Source organism: Kwoniella shivajii, chromosome 8, assembly GCF_035658355.1.
Source record: "Kwoniella shivajii chromosome 8, complete sequence".
Lineage (NCBI taxonomy): Eukaryota > Fungi > Basidiomycota > Tremellomycetes > Tremellales > Cryptococcaceae > Kwoniella > Kwoniella shivajii.
Window position 1 is genome coordinate 974362 of NC_085915.1, and position 27354 is coordinate 1001715.

General features: G+C 41.1%; 10 protein-coding genes across 10 annotated transcripts; 8 read left to right on the forward strand and 2 right to left on the reverse strand.

The window, feature by feature from the left end:
• Nucleotides 1–2244: 2244 nt before the first annotated feature.
• IL334_006109 (uncharacterized protein) lies at nt 2245–5106 on the reverse strand (the record flags this gene model as incomplete). Its single annotated transcript, XM_062937813.1, has 6 exons — nt 2245–3778; nt 3849–4000; nt 4068–4165; nt 4241–4693; nt 4781–4929; nt 5009–5106. 6 exons carry the CDS (start codon nt 5104–5106, stop codon nt 2245–2247), a joined length of 2484 nt encoding a protein of 827 aa, XP_062793864.1.
• A 1620-nt stretch (nt 5107–6726) lies between these two features.
• Nucleotides 6727–7344, forward strand: IL334_006110 (uncharacterized protein; the record flags this gene model as incomplete). Its single annotated transcript, XM_062937814.1, has 1 exon — nt 6727–7344. The coding sequence occupies one exon, from the start codon at nt 6727–6729 to the stop codon at nt 7342–7344; it is 618 nt and encodes a 205-aa protein (XP_062793865.1).
• A 1047-nt stretch (nt 7345–8391) lies between these two features.
• Nucleotides 8392–11412, forward strand: IL334_006111 (uncharacterized protein; the record flags this gene model as incomplete). The annotated part of the gene is made up of 16 exons (XM_062937815.1): nt 8392–8576; nt 8723–8858; nt 8988–9065; nt 9145–9195; nt 9277–9470; nt 9587–9641; nt 9741–9869; nt 9956–10017; nt 10105–10180; nt 10272–10403; nt 10521–10664; nt 10757–10823; nt 10891–10955; nt 11026–11181; nt 11275–11293; nt 11384–11412. 16 exons carry the CDS (start codon nt 8392–8394, stop codon nt 11410–11412), a joined length of 1578 nt encoding a protein of 525 aa, XP_062793866.1.
• Nucleotides 11413–14025: 2613 nt separating this feature from the next.
• IL334_006112 (uncharacterized protein) lies at nt 14026–16323 on the forward strand (the record flags this gene model as incomplete). Its single annotated transcript, XM_062937816.1, has 2 exons — nt 14026–15559; nt 15614–16323. 2 exons carry the CDS (start codon nt 14026–14028, stop codon nt 16321–16323), a joined length of 2244 nt encoding a protein of 747 aa, XP_062793867.1.
• A 947-nt stretch (nt 16324–17270) lies between these two features.
• Nucleotides 17271–20001, forward strand: IL334_006113 (uncharacterized protein; the record flags this gene model as incomplete). Its single annotated transcript, XM_062937817.1, has 8 exons — nt 17271–17295; nt 17353–17391; nt 17482–17646; nt 17717–17780; nt 17848–17875; nt 17938–18000; nt 18073–18724; nt 18782–20001. 8 exons carry the CDS (start codon nt 17271–17273, stop codon nt 19999–20001), a joined length of 2256 nt encoding a protein of 751 aa, XP_062793868.1.
• Nucleotides 20002–20261: 260 nt separating this feature from the next.
• On the reverse strand, nt 20262–21033 carry IL334_006114 (uncharacterized protein; the record flags this gene model as incomplete). Its single annotated transcript, XM_062937818.1, has 3 exons — nt 20262–20401; nt 20647–20719; nt 20776–21033. The coding sequence occupies 3 exons, from the start codon at nt 21031–21033 to the stop codon at nt 20262–20264; spliced, it is 471 nt and encodes a 156-aa protein (XP_062793869.1).
• Nucleotides 21034–22499: 1466 nt separating this feature from the next.
• On the forward strand, nt 22500–23023 carry IL334_006115 (uncharacterized protein; the record flags this gene model as incomplete). The annotated part of the gene is made up of 4 exons (XM_062937819.1): nt 22500–22523; nt 22601–22722; nt 22794–22885; nt 22980–23023. 4 exons carry the CDS (start codon nt 22500–22502, stop codon nt 23021–23023), a joined length of 282 nt encoding a protein of 93 aa, XP_062793870.1.
• Nucleotides 23024–23702: 679 nt separating this feature from the next.
• On the forward strand, nt 23703–24438 carry IL334_006116 (uncharacterized protein; the record flags this gene model as incomplete). The annotated part of the gene is made up of 4 exons (XM_062937820.1): nt 23703–23714; nt 23789–23922; nt 24112–24209; nt 24386–24438. 4 exons carry the CDS (start codon nt 23703–23705, stop codon nt 24436–24438), a joined length of 297 nt encoding a protein of 98 aa, XP_062793871.1.
• Nucleotides 24439–24912: 474 nt separating this feature from the next.
• Nucleotides 24913–25558, forward strand: IL334_006117 (uncharacterized protein; the record flags this gene model as incomplete). Its single annotated transcript, XM_062937821.1, has 2 exons — nt 24913–25342; nt 25536–25558. 2 exons carry the CDS (start codon nt 24913–24915, stop codon nt 25556–25558), a joined length of 453 nt encoding a protein of 150 aa, XP_062793872.1.
• Nucleotides 25559–25654: 96 nt separating this feature from the next.
• IL334_006118 (uncharacterized protein) lies at nt 25655–27241 on the forward strand (the record flags this gene model as incomplete). The annotated part of the gene is made up of 6 exons (XM_062937822.1): nt 25655–25673; nt 25727–25782; nt 25901–26041; nt 26118–26147; nt 26285–26980; nt 27080–27241. 6 exons carry the CDS (start codon nt 25655–25657, stop codon nt 27239–27241), a joined length of 1104 nt encoding a protein of 367 aa, XP_062793873.1.
• Between the last annotated feature and the right edge of the window lie 113 nt (nt 27242–27354).

Consider the following 27354-nt stretch of genomic DNA (forward strand, 5'->3'; position numbering starts at 1 on the left):
ATAATCATTATCTGTAGCGAACAACGTTTCGGATAAACCTTTTACCGATGTCGAGGACGAAGAGTACGAGATTCGTCGTCCCAGTGAGTCATCCCAGTCCACATGGAAATCATCTTTGACCTTTCATGAAGTGTCCAAGTACTGACGAGTGTCTCATGGTCACAGCCAGCAGAAGGTCTTCCGATCCAGGGCTAAGCGACGAGAAATGGCGATTCAGATCAACCGTCACCGCTGATGAGATCTGAAGCAGTTGACAAGCGATATGAAGATTTGTGGCAATCCTCGGTATAGTACTGTAGTGTGACCTAAGCCCATCATGGCCGGAGATCTAATAGAAGGGAAATACAAAAAGTTACATGCATTTTCGATTCATGTAGAGAATAAATATGATCAGTGGCAGATCACTCGTATCGTGTTCTGAACGCATCTATCTACTGTACACCGCCACGCACATACAATGTAGACGTGCATTCATGATAAAACCGCATCCTCGTACGGCCAGCGACATGATGTTGTACGTCAGTCACCCTACTATGCCATCCTTTTTCCATACAAAACACAAAAGAGAAGCAGATGTATATATATCAGCACATTGAGGCTCACAATGTATATGACGATCATCAGCTACCCGCTCTGACTTACCTTTGTACCCTTATGATGTGTACGACCAGACTGACGTTAAAGACGATTTACCTCCTTTGCGTTGGCCATATACCATCCATTGATCTAACATTATAACGATTTCTTATTTGATACTGCCGAGAAGGCCATACCTTCTAAATGTGTATAAAGAGAACTTACATGTTCACGGCTAGACAGTGATAATCCACCAATTCAATTTATTATTACTGCTTTGAATAAACTCGATGAGTGAATCAAACGTTGCATCCAGTGCAAAGACGGCGGGGCGACCTCACCTTCGTGGTAGTGGACTTAACAAGAGTAAGCTGTCAGGCAATATTCCATGGACATGTGACCAAAACATATCACCTTCGTTACATCGGAGTTCTGCTGAATTACGTTGAAAGATCGAAAATTTAGGATATCCACAATTGTATGTTGTACAGAAGCACCTAATGAAGAGAACGGTGTGCGAAAAGCCAATCCATCATTTAGTTGTCTTAACATCGGACCGAACAAAGAGACTTGCAGCAACAACTCTGAAGCTCACACTTACGTCCATGTGGATGGAGAAGGCCTCGATAGCTGTCATGGCATACATCACTCGCTGGTTCTTTCCCGTAATGACATGGCAGCCATGTATCCGGAGCTTTCGAAGATTGATGGTCATTACTTAAGTCCTAGCAAGTATTGAGTAAAGCAATCCAAATCAGACTTTCGCACATGGCTCGCCGCTAATACAATATCTTTAGTGATCAAGAAGGTGTGCGATGAGTTCGTTGCAACTTTTGTACCTAGTGTCAAATCAGATGCTCGACGATCATCAAGTCCCTCGAACCAGGGGGACAAAACAATTGGTGAGTGTGTGCTATAGTCATTCGCTATGTGTATTTGTGAACTGGAGCACCGCTGATACTGTAATCTTGGGTTCGTCTCCAATCTGATGTGATCACTGTAGGGGAAATCACCGGAACCACTTTCGAATCTGATGGTTACTGGACTGAGGATGAAGTCTACTGTCCTAACCTCAAATGAAACCGTTATGACGTGGGATGTAAAACGGATTGTATATAAGAGGACAGCGTGGTGTCCAGATGCCGTTGAACGACGAGCTCATCATATACAACGACCACTGTCGATAAGCCGCATGTAGTGATTTGATGAGACCGCACCGTAAAATTTTCTGCAGCTGTGATTCATCAAGAGATATCAGTCCATAAAAATGTTTATGACCCGCTTTGTTTGGGGTTCATTATGTTTTTCTTTCCATCTCTTGCGAGCACGATGAATAAAAGATGAAACAGTCACTCACACTCGCACTCAGTACCTCCTAATCCTTTCACGGCAGATGAATTGCTTTATGTCCTATAGGGGAGACTGAAAAATATCTCTCTGATAAATCGTGGTCTTGCGATAAGCATTTCTAGAAAGGCCCATAATAACAGATTTGCAAATTCAGATTATCCATCTTACTATATATAAGGTGTAGGAACTGACTAGGTAGTTGCTTGTATATAGTATACTGAGTCGATAAATACGAGTACAGTTTTCAATAACGCGGTGAAAATTCATTGTTTATGGTATACAGCCGCTCAACTAGCATAACTTCTATCGCACATACCATCACCCATGATGTTCCTCCTTCCCAATGACCTGCAGCCCACTCATGAAATTCTCGAAAGGCATCACCTCACTATCAGGTCTTGCAGCTGATCTTTCGGTCCAAGCAGAAGCTGCAGATTGATTTCTCCTATGTCTCTGTGGTATACCATTTCCATGTGAGTATTCACCTGTCGAGGAACTTTGAGGTGTATTCGCACTCCAAGATGAAGGTAATCCGTTTGACATTTTGGATGAACTCTTACCTGTCGTTGAGGGGTTTCTTGTCATCGCCGATGTTGTGGAAGGTGAAACCAAAAATGGATGACTGTGTCCACTTGATTTACTTGATGTGGTCAAGAACGTCATGTCTACTTTTGGTCGAATGGGATGTCCACTTCCGTTTCCGGTTCTATTTCCACTGGATGAAGGTAATGCTATACGACCGCTATTAGGCGAAGGGATCTTCAGGGGGGCAGTCTGATTTATCGGTTGAGGTGGATAAGGATACGAACTCATTCTTGATTCAGGTCGGATATTGAAGGGTGAATTTGACGTCCAATCCGTTAAACTTGACAATCTACCTTCTGATCCAGGTGCAGTACCGAATATTGACATAATATCACTCGGTGCATTTGAGGAAGACCTATTGCGACTCATTCCACCTCGTTCTCGTTCACTTCCAGAGGTTGGTGTACGATGTAGTCCTGAAGGACCATCATTACGAGAAATACTCGAGTTTGGAGACGCATTTGAGTCAGCATCGAAAGTTTTGAATAAAGCTAACTGTGCTCTTTTCTCTTCTTCAGCAGTAGGATATCTTGTCATTGGCGAAGCAGCATTTGGGTTTGTCGTCGCCAAAGTTTCAGCTGAATCAGAAATGTTTGAACTAGGGCCAGTACCAGTTAGAGTTTCATAGGCGTTTACAGGTGAATTGCCATTCGTATTTGTATTGGTGGTTGTATTGACTGTCACATATGTACCTTCAGGCGTATAAGCAGGTAAAGCTGTACCTCTTCTTGAATCCGGTGGATTCGTAGCTGCATATTGTGAGCCAAGTAATGATCTGACTCTTTCAGGTGAAGAAACCATATTTTCAGGTACACTAGACAACCCCGTACTGTTAGTGCCGTTGCCGTTGCCGGGTGACGCAGAAGCAGAGGCTGGTGTTCTTGGTATTATGGCTGCTCTACCTGTTCCAGCTGAATTGGAAGGACTGGTTGGACTTTGCCATCTATCACTCATTCTTTGTCGTAAAGCTTCATCATATGAAACGAACACATCATCAAAGGATGAGACAGATCGAGCAGAAGTGGTTTTATTCGTTCCATATGGCTTTTCGCTGAACTGATAAGATAATCTTCTGCGTGATCTGGTCGGAGGTCGAAGAGCGGCTGTCGAGTCACGTGAATGTCTTCGACGTCGAGATGATCTTTTTTGACAACAGATCCATATAGTGAGTAAGGATAATAAGATGATGATTGTGAGTGGTATGGCGGTGCCCATGATGATTTTACCTTTAAGACTCGATAGGAAATCGTCCGATTCGCCGGATACGCTAGATCATACCACGAGACAATCCGTCATTCATGTTCAGATAGTGGTTTAGAATGATTTGATGAACTTACAGTCTAGATATCGTATCAGAATCAGAAGTGAGTATGACGAAGTCCAACCCCGTTTTCTTGTTACCCAGATTAGTCATAGTGACTTGATTAGCTTGAGAACTGTCAAGTCCAGTTTGGAACCATAGTAGTTCATAGGGCATCTGCCATGGTGACTATTAGATGTAAACATGATTATTGTAAGCAGAATTGAACGGACTATGATTTCTCAAGTTAACTTACAGTGAAGTTGAGGTTCGGAGCTACCATTTGACCGTTGAGAGAAATTGAAGCTGATCCATAATCGGGTCCAACCATTCCATAAAGATATATTGCAGAGCCTATCTCGTGAAGTGCTATGTTAGCCTCGTGCAGTAGTACATATTACAACTGACTCCAGAGAGAAGTCTATTCACCTGTTCCAAAGAACGTTACCGCACTTGCTGTCTTTTGAGTAATGGCCAACGTGTTATTATAATCTCCGTCCAATTTACTTGATTCGGAAAGAGCATCTGAATGTACGTCTGAACTCAGATGTGTCCAATCACCCTCGAATCTGATTCCAACATTTGTTTCTTCTGATGAGTTTACGAATGAATCATCAATCGTAACATTTGAAAAACCTGTTTTCTCAATTGGTCTGATACCATCTATCCCCCAGAAAATAACTTGTTCCCCAATGGGTATAGTACCACTATTCCATAAAACGTTATGAAGTCCTTGAGGGAGGTTGTATAAAGTGAAAGGAATCACTTCTGATGAACTTGATGACACGGGTATCGAACATGCTGAAATTGGATAAGATGAATTAATCGATATTGTAGCTTGACAATTATCGAATGAAGGAACTAAAAGGCTAAGTGATGAAGCTATTTCACAAGTGTTTCAGCCCAGTGTGACTTGTAATCAACGAAGAATTGGGGTTCCTTCCTCTCCTGAGGGACAGGTAGACTCACCAGTGACGTTAAATGCGACAGTGGAATTAGTAGTCGAGCTTAGATGTAGGGTCTCATCATATCCATCTGACTGTCTAGCATATCCCGCTGTCCACGGTGAAGATGAATCACCCAATCCACCCAGCAGTCCATAGGAGAAAAGAGGAGAGCTACGCCGCCAATCATCAATATTCTGCCGACAAGGGGCTTGCTGAGCCTGCGACTAGATATCAGATCAGGATCACTCACGTATCTGAGATGAAGAATGAGCTTGAAGATGCTGAAGCGGAATCTGACGTTGATTGATCTCGTCGAAATCTGTGTCGCGCAATTTTATGTTGGGACATCTTCGCTAGATCTATGTCAGGGATGGTGATTGGATGAGGAGTAAGTACAATGAGGATCAATTTGGTCAGAAGAAAGTAAGATGGTGTTCAGCAATCAAAAGAAAACAAAGAAGAGAAAGGAACTCAGCAAGGAAAGTGATTGTTTTCTATTGGATGTGCAGCCAGCTGCAACGATCGTCTCCCGAACTCCTCGTGGGAAGATATCGCGGTTGATTGTATGTGTTTATGAGTTTGTACGTGTGTGTGTGAGTGTCTGTGTTTGATTTCGCTTGAATCAACTTCGAAAGAAGGGTGAAGAGACAGCTGATCTCGTTGTCTACAAGATCCCGGTCGAGGATAAGTTGTGTGTGAGTGCGTAAGATATGGATAGGTTAGTGGGACAGTGGGAGAAGAGTTAGCTTCGATGTGATCTTCAACGATTCTTAGTTCAACGACGACTTCTTCAACTCTTTGGAATATGAATACAGAGATGAAACGCAATTTTGAGTCTGATATGAGAAACAATCCATCTTGAGCTTTCCCCTTGGATCCGCACTATTCCAAAGGTATCATCACGTGTAGCTGAGCCACTTTGAACGTGTGGACAGATCCTTTGCCTTTTTTTCTCGGGTGAAGAGGTTACGGGAGTACCGTGGAAAAGGGGGAAGAAAGGAGTATACTGGTATTCATGGGAATGACTCGATCGGATGGAGGGAAAGACTGTCTGCAAACGACGAGGACTTTTCAGATGGACCATGATGAATTCCTTTGTGTCAGTGAAGAAGTGAGTCTGCGTTTGAGGTTCAATCGTGACCACGCGCTATGCATCTTTCTTTCGGTTAAGATTATGGCACGGACCTCTTCGCTCGTCCATACTTCGAGTACCTTTCCTTTACGCGCGGTACCTTTCCCTGTCCCCTTTTTCCTTTTCTGCCCCATGAAGAGATTAATCATCCCGAATTCGGCAATTACCACGTGACCACTTCGAGGGTGCCCCACAGAAACCTTGTTGCTGGGAATTTTCAATTTGTTGGGGAAATCCCCCCATAACCTTTTATTTCTATCAACCTTTTTATGTGTTTTTTTGGGTGGCAGAGACCAGAGACGTAAGTTCCAGCGACAACAACAATAAAGAATATGACAGTAACATTGCAAATGAGGTATTTCTATTCTATATTAGCTTCCCCATAGAATTCAGTGCACGTACACGTTGTACGCGTCATCAATCCCATCAACCTTGAATCAAACAGCAGAACTTCCTTAGATATCGGGGGAATGTATATATAAAACCCCAACAACACGATATCGACACTTTCACCATTTACTTCTATCACCGTCACTATTGTCAATCAAACTCATCTGGATAACAGCAACTTCACAGAAGATATAAACGATCAACAAATCGCATTCACTATAAGCACTTGACCTCTCCTGAAATACACGGTCGCTGAACTAGTTTCAGTCGAAAACATTACAGGTGAGTCATCGGCTTCCGCTTCTCCAATGACTAGCTGTCTTTGGGTAATATGACTAACCTCCTTTTATTCACAGTGGTCACCACTGTCGCTATCCAAACTCCGCATCATCATCTCTCTCTGAGTCACCACCAATCACTGTCCACAAATTCAACTCCATTTCAGAATGCACTCATCACCTGAGTCTGGCCCTTCATCACCTCGACAAGGCTTGACTTCTCCTACAATGGACGAACACCAATCTCATTCTTCCATGGATCATTCAGGTTATTCAAGTGATCACGATCATGATCATGAACAAGATCAAGATTCACCTACTGAATCAGAGAGAGATTCTTCCCCTGAACGAAAATCGATTTTACGTACTTCACATTCTCCTCCTCACGGTGATTTACAACCATTAAACATGAACTCTACACGATTGCCTAGAAATTTCTTCAACACATCATCCTCATCCATGACCAATAACAAGTCTACCGCACCAATCCGTTCAAGTAGAGTTCGATTTATATCACCTTTAAGTACTCTCCCCTCGTCTCAACATGGTGATGGTCGTAACGGTATGGGTATGGGTGTGGGCATGGATGAATTTCAACCTCGTTTACCTAAATCCCAACCTTTGTCAAGATCCCTTTTCAATAGGACTTTATCAGATACTCCACATGCAGGAATAATGAATGGTGGAAGAAGAAAGATGAGTCAAAAGATTATCGTCCCTACTAAGGCGATACCTATGACTTTTGAATTAAATCTTTCAGCAAATGAATTTGCTAGGAGGAATTAGATAAAGTCAAGGTGAAAAGTGAAGAGACAACCCATGGTCATGAAGGACTTAGAGGTGTATGGGAATGAAGATGAATGAAAGGAAGATGAACTCGGGTAAACCAACCATCGAAGAACAAGCAAGACAAGAAGAGAATTTTAGAAATTGTAGATGTAAAAGATGAGCAAACAACCAATCAAACGATTCTCCTGTGGTATACATCTTGTAAATAGATAACAATCATGTCTCATGTTGAAATGACCAAACCAAAAAACGAATCGAATTGATGTCCTTGTATGAAATCTGTATATACATGCAATTCATGTCATGTCATGTCATTTCTTGGGGAAAAGAAAGGAAAGCTACAGTGCTGTAGAACGAGGTTCTACGTGCGGATGATGAATTCCCATGATTACCTACCAATCGTCTGATTTGGAAGCAGCATTTTCTGAACAAGGAACGAGGTAAACATGAATAGTCCGCTCAATGCTGATAAGGGCTTTAGCTTTTTTTGAGTTTCATTCATCCTGACAACTGGTGGGCATGAAAGATCTAGACTTTGGCGACTTTGGTCATTTCCTTTTGTTGTCGGAATCCATAAATCCGTGCGAGTGGTTTATCCCACTCGGATACAACCGATATTGTAGGATACGACCGAAATGTGATTTAAGCTTTTTTCTGAGAAATGTGAATTTGATCTAACGTTTTATGGATAAAATGGCGTGAGGAGCCCATATGGGAACTGGAAAAGCTTGGTGACTTCCTTGTTCCTATCGCCCTTTTGACATTTGAAAGAACTGAGGAGAAAGAGGGGGACGTCAGAGAGAACACGGCGGACTCTAGATAGGTAGATTAGGTGATAGTGGAGATTACCGAAATCCACATCTCTTGGCGTAGATAAGGAATATGAACCAGTAGACAGTTTACTCGAGTACTTGTAATGTATATAAAGGGGAATAAGCATGAATGGGATTCCGAATCGACCGATGTATTCCCTCAGAGTCTGTTGTAAAACTGTAGTCGGTTTGCAAGGTGATAACTAGAAATCGTATACAGTATTTATTCAGAATGTCGAGAAATACTGAATCAACTCAAAGGGGAGAGAAAGATCAACCTATTTCCACAATCAACGAAGTATCTTCTCCTCATGAACCTGAAGATATACTGAAAATCGAAAATCATCATGAAATAGGATTAGATCTATATCAACAATCTCAAGGATATGAATATACCATTGAAGATAATAAGTCGATGTAAGTGACTGATTCAATCACATCGCCACACACTACCACTACACTACCACTACACTACCACTACACTACCACTACACTACCACAACTATCACAGCGATAGTTTTCCCTACCGTCTCAAGTCGTGCTTCAGACTAATATCATCGTAGCCTAAGGAAAATCGATTGGCGTATTTTACCCATATTCTGTATCACTCAAGGATTAGCTTTCTTGGATAAAACAGCTATCAATTATGGGAATTTATTCGGTATGAAAGCTGGCGTCAACGTCACGTCTTCTCAATTTGTGAGTCTGATCATTTGTATACTACTTTTATGATATGTTCGACTATGACGAACAACCATAACGATCGCTTCCCTTCTTGGAGCCGCTGATGAATGGAATTATCGCTGATACATGTATGATTCGTTACAGAGCTGGTTCGCATCTGCTTTCTACCTTGGTTATCTGGTTTCTGCTTGGCCGGGTAATATCTTACTTCAGAAGTATAATGTGAGTTATCATATTAGGTCAATGGGCAATGGTGCCATGAAACTAGTTCAGTTCATTCAACTGATGAAGCCTTGTTTAGACTGGAAGAGTAATGGGTACAATCTGTTTCTTCTGGGGAATTATCTGTGCCGTGAGTAATATCGATGTCGTCGAATCAGTCATGCCTCACTTGACTTAACTCATGAATAGCTGATGTTATTGGGTAAAATAGTCCACTGCAGCATGTCATAATTTCGCAGGAGTACTTATCAATAGATTATTACTTGGTTGTTTAGAAGCTGCCGTCACTCCAGGATTAGGCTTGATGACTCCTTTATGGTGGAAATTAGATGAAATTCCAGTCAGACATCTAACTTGGTATAGTTTTAATGGTTTTGCAGGTATCATAGGTGGTTTAGTATCTTAGTGAGTCAACGTTTGCTGTTCCCATTATATATACAGATACGATATTTGATCCCTCTTGATTCAATCTGCATTTCTTTTCCTTGCGGACATTGCTTACACTCAACACTCAAATTCAGTGGAATAGGTCATGCGACTGGATCAAGTATACCAACTTGGGGATTAATCTTCATCGTAAGTTCCAGCTTTTCCCACTCTTGGCTTCTCGATCTCTATCTTTATCGATAATCCGGCCACAGTATATACTGATGTTTATCACTGACCGAACCTTAGACATTCGGTTGTTTCACTTCTTTATGGGGTATAATCATCTTGCTTTTCTTACCTGATTCTCCAGCTTCAGCGAGGTTTCTGAACAACGATCAGAAGATCGTAGCTATCAAACGAGTAGCTGAGAATAGGGTAAGCACACTCTTCGCACCAGCACCAGAACCCTTGTGGTTTATCATAGGCATTAACTGATCCCTGCTATATCTTCCTCCATGTAGACTGGTACGAAGAATACTGAATTTAAATGGGAGCAAGTCCGAGAAGCTTTCAAAGATCCAAAGTAAGTTGTTCCTATCTGGGAGTCTTCCTCTGACTCAATCCAAGAGATGTCATTTTGCCCATTGACTGACGGGTTTTCGTGAAACAGGACATACTTCCTTTTCTTCGCTTCTGTGGCCGCTCAAATACCTAATGGAGTAGTAACCAATTTCTCATCTATCATTGTAAGTTATACAATAGCACACTTGAGAGACCATGATGGAGAAAAGGCAATGTTGTTGTTGTCAATAGCTGATTTGACGCATCGAAATACAGATATCAGGTTTCGGTTTCAATCAACTTCAAACTACTTTACTTGATATACCATCTTCAGTTCTCCAAATTATATCTTTAATCCTTAGTGGATACTTTGCTGGAAAATTCAAGAATTCAAGAGCTATAATGATGGTAAGTAAGGCCCAAACAAACACCATTGCTTTGCATTGCAAATAAAGCAATCATACAGTATCGCTGATAATTGTATAATGTCATTTTTCGTTTTTCGTTTTTCGTTAAATTGAACAGTTTATCGGTAATGCAACTTGTATAATTGCAGCATGTTGTTTGACTTATGGACCGAAATCGCAAACTTGGGGTAGATTAGTTGCTTTTTGGTTCACTGGATTCGCTAGTGTTGGATTTTCATTAGGAATGGTTATGATTACTGCTGTGAGTATTAGCCTTTCTGAGTTAATGCGGAAAAAAAGCGCATGGCATTTCCGTCCGCCATGTCGGCCAAAGCTGATGTGTCTGCTCAATAGAACGTAGGAGGTTACACCAAAAGACAAACTATGACAGCTGTAAATTTCGTTGGATATTGTATTGGAAGTAAGTGCTCTACTACCTGTTTGGAATGAATCATTGGTTGATAATGTTGAACCTTGATTCTGAATAGATATCGCCGGTCCACATGTGGTAATAGGTGAAGAAAAAGCTTTAGGTTACCCAACCGCTACAAAAGTAAGTTTGATGCTCGGCAATTGCGAGATGAGAAATCTACGTCAAACAGCTAATCCCTGTGAATCGACAGGCGATGATAGCTGGTTATTCAGCGAAAACAGCGTTCCATCTGGGATTAGGATTCTACATGTGGTATTGGAATAGAAGATGGGATAGAGAAGCCCTTGAGAGAGGTGAAGATATTGATGATGTTGATAGAGCCAAAAAGGCTGAATTGATCGGTATGGTAAGTTGACGACACATCAAATCTCAAATACCCAGGTCAACATCAGAGTGGTACTGATTACGTTTCAATGTTTGTCGACAATGATGTGTACAGACTGATGCTACCGAATGGAGTGAGTCAAATTGTTCAGAAAATGATAGCATCAATTACAGAAGATGTTGAAAGCTGACTCACTGCTCTCGTTATTATTGTTCTTCGCTAGATAATCCATATTTCCGATATTGCCTCTAAATTCGAGTGTCACGAGGATACGATCGTGCTCTCGAGCGTTAGGTTAGATCAGTGACGTTGGTGTCGCAACCGAGGTCAGAAAGTTGTGGAGATGATATGATAAGAGAAGTGTAAAGTAGCGGGGCCAAAAACGGATCTCAGTTAGTGTGCCATTCGAATGGACGTATTGTTGCGGAAAAACTTATTAGTTACGTCTATTTGCGAATGAAGGATGGAAGATGGAAAGATGGAAGATGTATTTTTTGATCCCGTATTTGCGGTTTTCTTGCTGTATTGGCAGATGCCGTCGAAAGTGGAGCAATGCTCATATAGAAACAATCCGAAACGAGCGGCATCAGCGAAGATCAGATCTGTCGGATTTGCAGCCAGTTTGTTTGGAACTAGAATGCCAGATCGATAGAAGGGGGATATTTGTTCCCGAGGGTGTACACCACAGTTGCGAGTATACAAGATCAACCGAGATTGTTTTTAGCGTGTTTTCGATGCTTTTTCTGAAGATCCGACAACGAGGGTGTACTAAAAATGACTAGGAGTGGTGTTGGAATAAGAGACTGAGGGAGGCATACGAGATATGTACGTTATTAACGATTGCTTCTAGGTGCAATTACGATAAAATCGGAATAAAATAATCTACTGATCAAAGAGCATTTTTGCCTCCGAAATACTATCATTAGTACGAGTAGTGCAGCAAATACCACATACGCATCAGTTATTTACGATCGTACAATAAAGGGGATACGTTATCACTGCCAATTTATCTCTGCCCCCTGTCATTGATGAAAAAGAAACAAAGACGGGACGTGGCACACTTGATCTTGTAGCCGAGATTGATATCATTATTTATTATTTGTATCCGGTAAAAACGTTGAATTACCGATACGAACGCAAGGAGTTTTCTCTGAGTCTCCCTTCGATTCTGTTAACAAACTCATCGTGAATAATCGAACCTTTAATGAAATCTGATAAAAAGAAACACGAGAAGAAAAGAACAGAGAAAGGGAAATTAAATGAAAATGATGATAATGATAATGCATGTCATCAAGAAATCCCTGAATGAATATATGATAATATGCTGTGTGTGGGGGGCAGGGGGCGTTCAGGGTAAGCACAGGGAGGAAAAGAGAAACACATGTATGAAAAGAAATGAAAAAGGGTAAAATAAACAGTGGCGTATACGAAATGCATCATCGCAAAGATAAAATCACAAGATAAAAATCCTCGGATGGAAACGCCCGGAAGACAAAAAGATGGAGCGCGAGAGTGAGTGAGAATGAGAATGAGAGATGTGCAGAGAGAGGAAAAGAGAGGAAAATGCGAAACAAACTCATTTTAAGCAGTTAAACACGGGGAGAGAGAAAACCAATAATGATTTTATAGGAAAATACAAAAACACGCTAGTGGGGTGATGAAATCGATTGAGAATGAAAACACAGGGAAAAAAGCTACTTTCAAACGAAGCTCGTGGGAGGGTATGTCTGTGCTTTTCCCATTTTTGTTGTTCATGATATGTGGAGTAAAAAGATAGAAAAAAAGAATGGGAAGAAGGGCAAAAAGCACGATATAAAAAATGTAGAAATTGAAAATCCATGCTAAATTAGCGCGGCACGAACATAATACATATATCCCACCCCCTTCCCTCTTTCTCCCTCTTCCTTTTTCTCTGATCGCATCTTTACGTTTCTACCTCGAGTTATCTTGGGATACACCAGGAAGTCAAGAGATCAAGAAACCAAGAAGGCAACTGTACGAGTACTAGCTCGAAAACAGAACAGAAAATAGAAATCCCCCCTCCCTTCTCTGAGTTACCCCATCTTACCATTTCTCTACACTGCTGCGACATCATCTACAACTATCATCACACTACTACCCGGATCACCCGTTTTAGTTCATCCGATCTTTTTGGATTTCTTGTACTACTTACCAATCTACTTTGGTCATTCTCAACCTCAACAACATACCAACACATCAACATACCATATCTTCTCTTCATTATTGATACACTCAAGGATCGTCAATCTAATTACCTCATAGTGAAATACCTAGTATTCTCAACATCCTCTCGGTTCATACACGGTAATTCAGGATCATTCAGCACAACACAAGTCAGGTCTTCTTACTTCATAGCATAAATCGAAACGTACCAAATCACACAGTCCTAGCATATCAATCAAATCTCAACAATCGACAGAATATAACAGTCTGCCAATCGGACATCCAAATCAAAGAACACCGAGGGTTATCAATTCTCGCTTCGTGTAAACTGTCACAGCCTTCGGACCTGCGGACCTGATTCAACTCAAAACGACCTGGAAGAAGAAGAAGAACCCCTTATTTTCTTTCCCCCGTACCTCATCAATATATTCACAACGAGTATCATTTTGCTGCGATTGCTCTCATCCTTCTCTTACAAAGTGATAAACGGACATATTCATACCCCATTTTTGAGGTGAGTCATCCATCACCATTTGGCATCGATTCCCCTTCCATGTAAACCATCTTGTCTGCACTATCTATGCTATGATCGTATTGTTCCACCCATGCCACTTCGCCTGTTATGATCACTGACATCTTGACTTTGCTCTTCATTCTTACTCTCATTCCCAATACATCATCATGATCCTTACACCCTCGCCAATCTTCATCACTTCGGCTGACGACATTACCATCGAACTCACCTCTCCCTCTACTTCGACCACACCACTTTTGACACCTTCCAATGACCACTTAGCTCCGACGAATAGCTTCTTCATACCTCTCACATCATCAATAACGATGACTTCTGGAGGATCAAACAACTCTTCACCTACCGAGTTCGCTTTTGAACCTCCCACATCTACCAATATCACTCCATTCAAACCTGAACCAGTTCAAACAAAATCGTTCAGTTCAACAGGAGGTGAAAGCAGTCCTTACACTCCCACAACTGGTCCAATCAATAATCCAAATCCATATCAATTCTCTGGTTCGTTCACTTATAACAATTCAACAGCTTCTTCCTTCTCTTCAGCGTCAGGATCAGGAACAGGCGGATCATTCTCATCAATAGACGCTTTACCTGCCATCTCAAGAGAATTCGTCAGACCTTCCACTTCGGAAACTCGTAGACCAGCTACAGCAGGTGGTGCATTACAAAGTAGATCTCCATTTGCAGGATACATGCCTGGCAATACTGCTGAAGAATCTGGTCAAAATCAAGGTGGACAAGTACAAGGACAACGATTTCAAAGAATCAATCAAAGACCAACTTCTTCAGACGGTAAAATGAGATTAAGTACTACACTCGAAGAAGGTGGTGAAGCATTTTTCACAAACCCTTTTCAAAATATGTCATCAAATAAGGAATTAGAAGCAGAAGACGCTTCTCCTCTTATTACTAAACAACAAACTTCTTCTCAACCTTCAACTATTGATCCTCATTATATTCCAGCCAATCGAAGAGCCTCTGAACCACAGTTCAATGTCCCACAATCATGGCAACAACCTTCCCCATTGTCTACTCCCGATAACGGTTCCGCTACTGCGTTCAACATAACATCTGCGCCTACACATATACCTCAAGGAGGATTCTTACAGCAACAACAGCAATTACAAGGTAACTTATCATCATATCAAAGACCAACTTATCAAGGTCGACCTCAAACTTCTGATGGTTTACCAAGCTATCCTCATCTCACTGGAAACGTGTCACTTCCAAGTGCTCAATCGATCGCTAGACAAATTCCAGGTATGGCAGCAGCTGGATTTTATCCTCCCACTCCCGCATCAGCAAGACCATTCGATCAACAAGATCCAAAATCTTTCATGCCTTTCAGAGATGATCGATCAAACTCGTTAAACTCTCTACCCCCTCCTGCACCTACCACTTTCCCTGGTGACAGAGCATACTCGATCGATTCAGGACTCGCTAGACAGGGTCAACCCATCAGATCGTCCTATATCGCTAAACCTGGAGACATGTCACAATCCGAATTGACCTTTGCTCAACTTGGTGGACCAGCACCCAAGAAAAGACCAAGGAGAAGATTCGATGAAATTGAACGATTATACGCTTGTCGATGGAATGGATGTGAAAAATCTTATGGTACTTTGAACCATCTTAATGCGCACGTTGCCATGCAGAAGCACGGAGAGAAAAGGTTGCCTTCTGGTGAGTAGGGTCTGATTTACTCTATAGAACTACTAGCTAACTGGTCAATCCCAGAATTCAAAGAGATGCGTAAAGCATGGAGAAAAAAGAAGAGAGAGTACACCGCCAGTAACGCCAATGCGATGCACCCTAATGGTGCTCCAGGATGGCCACAGAGAGCTTCACTCAGCTCGGCTTCAGGCAATGAAAGTGATTGGGATCGACGTGAATCAATGATGTCGACAGGATCAGAATTCACCCATCGTTCGTCCACATCTTATCCAGTAGGATACGCTCCATGGGCGACATCTACCGGTATCGAATCAAGACCATCGACTTCATCTTCATCAATATCTTCCGTTGGTGGTGATGTCAACGTCAACAAAGGTTATTTCGCGCACGCTCAGCAACAAGGATATTCTCATATCCCTCCTTCGTTGACTCAGAGTCACAACCAAAACTCTTATGTTAATGCAATGAACGCATCGAGAAGGTTATCTGCACCACAACATCTACCATTACCCATGCCAATGTCTTCATTGACGAATCAACATATGAACGGAGGATTAGATGGTTTCAGACAGATAGAAGGTGATCATCCTACTCCAACAGCTCAAAACCCTTTCCCACAATCATCAAGATCAACAGGATACCCATTTCATCAAAATTTCCAAACTTTAACTTCACCAATGTCAGCACCAGCTCAACAACAGATCCCAATTACAGGAAGTAACGGTGGTGAAGGTAGTTTCGTAGCAGGTGGACAATTCGCTTTCCAACGATAAATAGGTTTACAAACACATATCTATTCAGACGGTATTATCATCTAGCTACGAGAGTTATCGCCTCTATTTACTCTACGTCTTTCTCGTTTCCATATCTCTTTCATTTTTGACATTCCCATTTCTATCAAATAGACTCTTTCTTTCAATCTGTAGCAATAGCATTTCTCTATCTTATCAACTCTTTAGACTTTTCATCTGCTCTTAAACTTTGCTTCTGGGTTGAAACAATTAGATATCGGTGTCTAGGTGAATAATAGTCATATACCGTATCGTATATCGCTGAGCAGGATTCCATTGCCTTGTAAGATATCTACCATCAAAAGTGTAAACAATGAATTATGAATGAAATATCTGTGAGATATGAATTTGGCAATGAAAGCAGCGTTCAAGCAGTCAGTCCATATGTGACCGAGTGATGGTGACGGTGACCGAGGAAGGGAGTGTGGGTGGAGTAGTATATACGGGGGAATCCGAAGTGACAGGGGCCGAAAAATGACGTTGCATGAACATGAGAAAACGAGAAAACGAGAAAAATGCTGTACATACAGCTACTCATTCTATCGATGAGGATCCATTCACTACGCTTATCCATCAACTCATCAAGTAATTCGTCCATCTGATCAACATAATCAAGAAGGAATAACACTATTGAGATTTGCGAGTTACATTGGAATTATATAGCGCTGTGCAAAGTTCAGATCTTTGTCGGTGGCCAAACAGCGGGGGGTTGCTCGAGCATTTTATTGTTTCGACATTAAAGAACAATAATAATAACAATAACAATAACAAATAACAACAAGGTTTCACTTCAGTTCACTTCATATTCACATTCGGATCACTTGAACTCGGACGACTCGAACGGAGTATTATCTGGGAATTGATTCATACCTCTACTATATCTTGGTTGATCGATATTTCACTTGGCGAGAGAGAGAAGAACGATAAAGATGGGTTTGAATAGTCCTTTACCAGGTAGGTTAGATCTTTCATCTTGGTATCTAAGCTCAATGCTGATGGTCATGCACGTAGTTCGGTTGGAGGAAGAGACTAGAAAAGCGGCCAAGATATGTAAGTCAGACCTATATCCTATTAACCCTCGTATACCGTCATGATCACTGATGCATATCCTTTTGTCAATCTTGTTAATCTTCAATATAGTGAGGAGTTTCGTCGATGTAAACAATAATGGACTGGACAAAGTGATTCCCCGTCATGTATTAGAAAGAGCAGCTGGATTCGTCATTTTCACAGTCATAAAAGCTGGATTCGTGTTTTCTGCAAGAGCAGGAAGTGGGATAGTTATAGCTAGATTAGATGACGGATGTGAGTAATCCATATAGATGGTTAAGAAGATAGAGAGCTAATTTATGTCATTAATTCAATTCAATCATAGCTTGGTCTCCTCCTTCAGCAATTGGTTTAGGAGGATTTGGATTCGGTGGACAAATGGGTGCAGAGTGAGTTCGACATCTATTAGCTTGATGATGTCGATACTGATGAAGACACGTCTCGTTTCATGTATAGGGTGACAGACTTCCTTATCGTTCTTAATGTAAGTCCCGAGAATATGACCATACACCGATGAACGCTGACCATAGCATTTCCTCGATGTAGTCAAGGTCGGCTGTCACATCTTTCATGTCTGCTGGAAATCTAACCTTAGGCGGTAACCTCTCTGTAAGTCATCAATTATTACTAAGTGCTGTCACTATATACATTTATGCTTAACATTTGAATTCCCTGTCATAGGTCGCAGTAGGACCTCTGGGTCGAAATGCCGAAGGATCAGGAGCAGTCAATACCAAGGGAAGATTAGCAGCGATGTATTCATATTCGAAAACCAAAGGGTTATTCGGAGGAGTATCAGTCGAAGGATCAGTCATTGTGGAAAGGCAAGATGCTAATAGATTAGCATACGGTGGAAATCCAAATGCGAAGCAAATCTTATCAGGAACATTTGATCCTCCTGATTGGGCAGGAGTCCTTATTGATCAATTAAACAAAGCAACAGGTTTACCAGGTGGTCAAAGATGGATAAATAAAGATGAAGAAGGCGAAGGTGAAGCCGGTGGAATGGGTTGGTCATCTCCCAAACACGATCAATATAACGAGCGTGATAGGGATAGAGGGTATGTTTTCGGTCAAGGTGTAGGTGCGAATGGCAATACCCCACCACCAGCTAGTAATAACAATAACGGAAGAAGATCAAGGGCTTCAAGTTTATTCGGTAATAACAATAACAACAATCAGAACCAAAACGGATCACCACTACCCAACTCAAATTCCCCTCAAAGACCTACATCTTCAAGAAAAGGTTCTTCCTTTAATCCATTTTCATCCTCAGGCTCAAATTCACCACGTAGAAATCCTTTAGAACACTCTTCTGAAAATTATTCTGCTGGTCAAACTTGGGATTCCACAGCTCCCGGCTCAGGTCCAGGTCCAGGTGTAGGTTTAGGTATAGGAGGATCAACACCTACAGGAGGTAGATCAAGGAGTGGTTCAGTATTGAAAAATGGTGAAGTGCCACCTCCATTCTCATTCATGAACAGTAACGGTAAATCGAATACACCACCGAATCAAAGTCAAAGAGATAAAGATTTACTGGGTGATTGGGACTCTTCAATGACCAGCTCGGCTACAAACGATGCATATTCAAGTATCAACTCGAATACTCGTACGAATAGAAAGATTAGTGGAGGAGAGAAAGACTTATTAGGTGCATGGGAATCCAATGGGACAGGATTATCTGCACAATTTTCGAATCTCAGAACAAGTTCGACTTCAAATTCAAATTCGAATTCAGGAAAGACTACAAGAGGTAGAAGTAATTCTAAACCTACACCATTCAATGATATATCAGAACATCCAAGCTCTTATGAAGATCAAAGAGAATATGATTACACACCAAGAGAAACTGAATCGAAATTCGCAAATATGGATTGGTCAAGTTATCCTTCTACATCCAATATCGATACCAACGGAAATGGAAATGGAAATGGTAATGGTAACAGAAATGGAAGTAGTAGTACTTTCGTTAGTATCGCATCGGGACGTAAACAGTCTTCTTCTTCACCAACTAAATCAGGAGGTAAAAATAACAAAAATCAAAGACCTGTATCAAGTTACATCTCTCCGCCTGCTTCTCTATTCAATGACGCGGGATCAGGATTTGGTTATGCGGACAATACAAGACGAAAAGATTTTTCACCTTTTGAAGATTTACCTGTAGGTAGATTAAGAAGTGATTCTAATGAAGATGGTAGTAAACCATTTGAAAGCTATCTACATCTATCGAAGAATCAGCAACAACAACAAGGACAAGGGCAAGGTAGAAATTCGACAAGTGGAAATGGGGGATCACCTAGACCTGACCTAAAACTCAAAGAAGGATTAAATACCGATTTTTTCCAAGGATATGCAAGAGCTATTGGATTATTCGATTTCAACGGATCCGCTCAAGGTGATTTAGGTTTTAAATCGGGTCAAGTGATTATCATCTTGGATAAAATAGGTGATAATGGTGATTGGTGGAAAGGTGTATCACCAACAACAGGTAAATCAGGTATATTCCCTTCTAATTATGTTGAAGTGATAGAATTACCTAAAAATCATAAAGGAGGTGTCAGTCTGAGTGAATTAAGGAAAAGAGTCGGTGGGAATGAATTTGATCAATAAAGTGCATAAAGCACATTGATTCATCGTTCAAGTACTGGAAAGTATAGTGAATGACTTTCGGATCAAGGCGAATGGGCAAAGGAAACTATGGTGGAAAGTTGGACTTATTGGTTCGATACCACTTTTTGTATAAATAATTTAGGCGATCAAGGTTTATGCATAGTTGTACAGTCTCGATTCTGGAATAAATCTGGAATAAATCAACGGATCTTGCTGCATCTGCGAGATGAAGCAAGTGTGACTGTCTACCATTATGATTATTAAACGATATTATTGATTGTGTTCAAATCTACCAATCTATTTTGGTCCTTGTACATATCTGATTTTTGAACCTTTACAAATTTACCTTCTTGATTAATGACTTGATTCCATTGATCCACATCTGATTTCCCCTTTCCGCCTGAGTAATGTTATATTTGTATATATGTGATGTTGAGAATAGTGAGAAGATGATTCGAGGTGATTTACAACGGGATGTTTACAGATTTGATTTGATTTGGTTTGGTTTGATTTAGACAGCGTGTCTTCCTTCTTGGAGTTGAGAGAAGGATTGAGGGAATTTACATTACTGGATAGTTGACAAATACGATATGTCAGTGGAGATTGAATGATACTCTCTATCACTGCTACGATTCGACAACTTACAGGTACAACATCCTTTCTCAGGTGGTGAATATGGATCTGAGTTTTTACCTGATGCACCCCATACTGAAGGGAGCTATGGGCGGTGTCAGCTCGTATGCTTTTCGTGAATACATAGGAACAACAACATACCATGGGATCTCGTGTAGAAGTACAAAATTTGATTAAACCTAAACTGGCTTCACTGACTCTTGCTCTGGGTCGAGCTAAATCTTCTCTCAATCTCTGATTGTGTTCGGTCAATCTACGTAATTTTAATTCTGCCATTGATTGTTTATGCGGTCGAACGATTAAATCTGCAGCTGTTAGATGTGTTGGCGTTTGGGTTTGGGTTTGGGTGTTGGTGTTGGTGTTGGTGTTGGTGTTGGTGTTGGTGTTGGTGCTTGACATGAGATGGATTGAAATGACTCCAAGAGATTATATTGTATATATATAATCCAGTAGATAGATTAGATGTAAGGAAGAGAGGCGGGTTTATTTGGGATGTTACTCGTAATGTTTACGATTACGGTATAAGTTAGTCAGCTACTTAGTATAGATAATTGGCTTTGCTATTGATGTAATGACTGTATCGATCAACGATTGAACGTGGATCATACGTATGTTATAGACGACGATGAGGAGTATGCCCCCAAGTACAGTGAAAGCAGCCTTTTAATGGAACCTGTTGCCAATTCAGTCGATATCTTTTATATTGTTCTCTATTGTTGTTCGTTGTTTTGGTTGTTGGGGTTTTACCAGATGCAGGCTTTACTCTTTTTCAGGCACCGTAACAATCGTTTATATTGAATCTACCCTGAAACCGAAACTTTAATTTCATTAACCAGCTGAGTTTATTGTATTTTATCCCAAAAACAATCAATGATATTCCCCCCATATTGAGAAATTGAGAATAAAAGTTAGTTCGTCTTTCATCCCTTCATCCTTTTGTACACTTTCTCAATATACAGTATCGACACCAGCATCAGCATCACGCTTTGCCATGCAGCTCATACACACAGGATCATCCAGTATAGCTTCATGCGTTCTCGAAGATCATGTTCTCATCGTGATCTTCTCTCTGTCTTTGTTACTCCTCCATTCCGTCTCCGTCTCCTTCACATAACCCCCTCCATAGCTGAGAACTATAACGATTCTTGTGCCCCCTGCTTTTACCACACGATGGAATAGCGGTACCCGTTGGAGGGGTATATCAACCCAACTTTCCCTCGTAATATCTGAATCTGACCTTTTCGTGAAATTTTGTGAACTGGGGTTTACGATGGGAGGGAAAGATCTGACTTTGATATAAGCCGGAGGTTTCGATGATCTTTCAATTCTTTGAATGAAAGTTTGATGAAGATACCTTGACTCGGGTTCAGGACATCTCAATTATCATTGTGAAGAGTGTATCGTGGTTGATACGACGGGAAAAAGGAAGCATATCACATGAGATTATTTTCAGTTACGATGCTTGTCGGATCTGATGAAATGCCCCGTGTATACTGCGGAAGATGTATCATGCATTGCCGTTCTAGACAATCCATAGATAGAAGCGGCATGAACGAGATGCATGTATACGAAAATTCTGAAATGCAAATAAGTATATGATTTGTTGTCGTACCTGCTGTACCTGCTTTTTGATAACTTGGCGAAATCCACACTTTTCAACCATTTCCTTGGCGTGTCATTGATTGCACAGCAAGCAAAAAAACGACGTACAGCTTTTGTCAATCAAAGGATATGTATCATCACTATCGCATCCCCTCATTGAGATTTCAGACTTTTTCTCTTTTCATCACTTATTTTGCAACTCGTTCATCATTCTATACTTGTGAGATCTTGCAGTGCTAAACAACGAAATTGGAACGATAAATATGGACAAACACTCTTACCCTCAAGTGAGTCGTCAACAACAATTTATAAATCTGCTTGGTGAGCATGTCCGCTGATCTTTGAATCTTGTTGTGATATAAAGCATTCTGGGAATGGGCACCATCAACAACAAGGTCAAGCACCTGGCATGTATCAAGCTTCAGATGGGAAATGGTATCCTGTGACTCAAATGCCTCAAGGATCAGGATACGGTCAACAGCCATAGTGAGTGTTTTATCCCTATCCCTAATCCCTTTGACGACGTATCAGAGCTGAATATATCGTTGAACGAATAGCGGCCACCAACAACCCATGCATCCTCATTCACAACCCGTTTACGTCCAACAACAGAAACCTAATGGAGGAAGTGGTGGTATGGGATGTGTAGGTAAGGTTTCTTTTTCTTTTTTCTAGTCAAAAATCATTAATATTCGTGTGTATCTATTCAAGAATATCTAACTGATCATTTTGCCAATGTATAGCTGGTTTACTCGCTGGTGCATGTTGTGGATTATGTCTTTGTTAAAAGATATTCATTCGTCACACTCCCAATCCCCAAATCCCAATTCCCAATTCCCAACTGTCAAATCTCACATATACCACGTAAAATAAACGACAAATGCTCTCTTCCCTTTATTCTTACTACCGGTGGCAAGCTCTCATATGGTTGTATATAAAATAGAAATAAAAACCTACGGTCTACGTTTCAAGTCCTATGTTCTTCTGTACTGTATGATATGCGGCTATGCAAGATGACCTAACTTCTTCCATGTAACTTACTTTAAAACTCATCGCTGCGCTGCGCTGAGCTAGCTATGCTCTCGGTGAATGACGGACGCTTCCGGTTAATCCCACTCACTCCATCTGTATTTACTGGAATTTAGTAGATGAGATGGGATATTCGCCACCCAACTCATCACATCACTACTGACGTCGAGGGTTTGTCAGTTACCTAGTCACTCCAACAACACTGCCTTGTGCGTATGTTATTTATATCTCATCTTTGCAACAATAGACCGATCTTTGGATACATTACTTCCTTTCAAATCACATATTTCTTTTGTCAATACTATACATACATCCGACCCCTCACTCACAACTCACACGAAACCAATAGATCGTTACACGCAATACATAGCGTATAACTCTCAACTTTCAACTTGGTAATTTTTCGTTGGATGGCCATCAAATACAACAGATAAACAATGTTCAAGGTAGTAAGTCAATTGAATTCATTTCACACAAAAACGTAGATCTTACACTAATAACCGCGTCTACTCTCACCATGTAGCCAGAACCAACTATAGATCAACACCTGTATCAAGCCTCAGACGGCAAATGGTATCCCAGAACTCAAATGCCTCAAGGGTATAACACACAAAATGGTGGTGGTGGTGGTGGATATGGGTATGGCCAACAACCATAGTGAGTTTTCGTGTCAATCCCGTAGACATCGCTCTCTCTCTCTCTCTCTCTCTGATCCACCGGGATGAATATAACGAGAACCGAGGGTTTGTCATGAATGCCAATATTGAATATGGAGTGGAAGAAATCCGCAGACATAAAGTGATGATAAATGCTGATTAACCTTTGCATCGTATTGTTGAAAAATAGTGGTCAACAACAACCAATGTATCCACAATCACAACCTGTATACGTTCAACAACAAGGTGGAAATAGAGGTACACCGGGTGCAGGAATGGGTATTTTCGGTTAGTTCCATTTCAACTCATTTTGTTATACAATACATTACATTTCAACTCTCCCTGTTGAATGGGTTTTGATCGCATCCTTACCTTGGACTGATAATTTTGGTTGTCAATCATCATCTGCTCACAACGATCGATCCGAGGGATATAGGCTGACTAAATTCATCTTGCTTTTCCAGCTGGTCTATGTGGTGCTTTATTATGTTTCGATCTAGGGGCCTGTCTTTTCTAAGCTTTTTGTTCCCAAGTGTTCGAGCGGGCTAGGACTCAAGTATAATGTCGGTGGACAGAGCGTTCTTCGCGATACAGGAGGAGGAGGGTTTAGGAGAAGATGTTCGAGAGAAATAAGAATTTCAAGCAAAGTTGTTTTTGTTGTACTGTATTCGTACTCGTATGACCGAAACCTAGTTTAATATATATATATATATTAAATATGCAACATGTCAAATCAACTTACTATCTCTATCCATGCATTCGTCGTATCATCTCCTCTTGAGAGGGAAGTGAACAAGCGAAAGTACGCATCGGCTGCTTTTGGATATTCAGATATCTGCATTATCTGTACTCGCTGTTGATTCCACCAATGTAATGAAACCTCCACTCTGCAGTTCCACTCTTTTCGATCAATCTGATTTTCCTCAACAGCCTACCATCGATATACGTATGCACCTCAGACTCGGTCCGATCCAGCGAAAGAGCGACTGTTATGGAGGACGGAGTACCTAGTCCATCATCGAAAGCATTCGCGAGCCGACTATCCAAATATGCGTTTTCCGGTTCAACTTCATCATCCCCAAGTAAATTACCGAGTTCGATAGATGCGGCGGGACCATCATCTCCTCTCAAGCGGAAATCAAGTAGTACACCAATAGTCGAAATCTTTTCACCTAGTAAGAATAGGCCGAAAGTGCTGACAACACCCAAGAGGACGAAGAAAAGGAAAGGAGAAGATAATGATGATGATGATGATGATGAATACCAGGAAATCTCGACGCCGTCTTCAAGTTTGGTGAAACAAGTGATGGAAACACCTAAAAGGACTAATAAGAAAGGAAAGAAACCTAGGGCATATGCACCTCCTGAATTATACGGTCATTTGAAACCTGTCAATGACTTGTTGATCGAGAAACTGGATAGTGAGTGATTGGTCCTGCCCTTGATGCGAAATCCAGATTGTCTCTTCAAGGTAGAAAAGCATGATCTGGGTAAAAACACCGAGAACAAGGCATACAACGTAATGTAACACGAGACCAAGAGAGAGCTCATGCTTCCTGTTGAGAGGGACCATCACGTTGACGTGTAAGCTGACTGCTAAAACTCCTATACCAGTCGTTTTCTGCGGAATCAAGTAGGTGCCGATTTCGAATCATCTCACATCCTTCCCACTAGACGCCGATCAAAGACCAGAACCTCTTGTCAACCACTACAGTAGCTGATATCGATTAACAATGTCTCTCTCAAGTCCAGGTGAGATAATCTGATCCGTCAATGGTGAAAACAACATTAATCGTTGGTTTTAGGTAAGAGATCGTCTACTATGGGACATCATTTCTCACATCCAACCAACAAGTTCTGGGTGAGTGGAAAGTGTTATATTTCCTCTCATGGCCATCTAGAGAGGTAGACAGAGCTAAAGGCTGACTTTACCGATGTCCGAACGCCGTTTGTTGATTAGAGATCACTATATCATTCAGGTACGTTTCACCGAATCTATCTCGTCGCTGTTACCCCCGATATGCGGTATTCAAATTAATCATGTCGCAAATCAAGGTCTAACGCCCAGATTACTGGATCCGACTGAAGATCAGAACATGCCCCAGTATGGATATGGTCTGGTGAGCAATTAGAAAAAATCCTCAGTGCGAGTGACTCTCCCATACTGCCTCGCTGATATAAATTGGGTTGGGGTAGACTAATCTAGTCGATCGACCGACGTCCGAGGTATGTTTGTATTTCGTATATTCTCAGTCTCCTCTTTACGCTCACAAAAAGATATATCATCTTCGTTGATTGCAAATTACCGTTTGTTCCCTCCCTAAAGAGTATCTCAGCTAATCGAGAGCACACATACCCCGCAGCAATCTGAATTATCAACGCTAGAAATGAGATTAAACGTTTTCAACCTAACTTTAAAATTCTTACTTCATCGACCGAAAATAGTCTGTTTTGTAGGAAAGAAAATATGGGATGTTTACGAGAGTGTCATTTCCAAAACTGCCATGCCAATCGTGGCGAATAGAAATAAGCAGATGGCAGTGAACGAATCGATGGATGAGTGGACTCGAAAGTACGATGAAGATAACGAGGAATCAAAGTTGACCATGGACATTCCTGGTGAAGAAGATGATCATAAGCTAAAAATCAAAGAAGAAATCGTAGATGCTATTCCATTGAATGGTGATGACGATCACCTCGTCAAGAATGAAGGAGAAATACCTTCAATCTCAGAATCATCTTTATCACCTCCTCCACTTCTTTCACCTCCAGCATCCAAATTTGAACACGAAGCCGAATTGGTTAAAATGGAAAGTGCGTATACTGAACAAACGACCAACCACATACCTACTCCCACGAAGAAGACTGCTCGATCGAAAAAGGTAGTGGAACAATTCGATCCTACCAAACCACGTAAATATCGTTTACCATTGCCATTACCTTCACCACCACAATCGCATATGCATACGCAGATGAGCGTGAACGGACAAGTTGAGAAAGCACAGGAATGGACTTATTTCTGGGTCGTACCCAATACTTCAGGATTAGAGAGGACACCTGTATGTCCCAAATACTTTCTTTCTGGTTCCTAGCTGACGATTCACATTTGTATTTTCGTTGATATCTGGGTTTGATTTGATGGTGTACAATACCGTTAGCTATCTGAACAAATCATCAATTTCACCGCGTTGAAAACGTTTCTTAATCATCTTAACGATGGCTTGATGCCTGAAACCGAAGATTGGAAGGAAATAGATACACTGGGAGTGGAAAGGACTGTCGAAACGATGAAACTAGCTGCGATGGCTAAAAGTGCTTGAACAAGGAAAACATCACGCTTGCGATCAAATGATGACCGTGTAAATAATATACTGTAAAGTAACATTAAATACAATGCATAAAGACTATGATATACTAGACGGTTAACCATGCT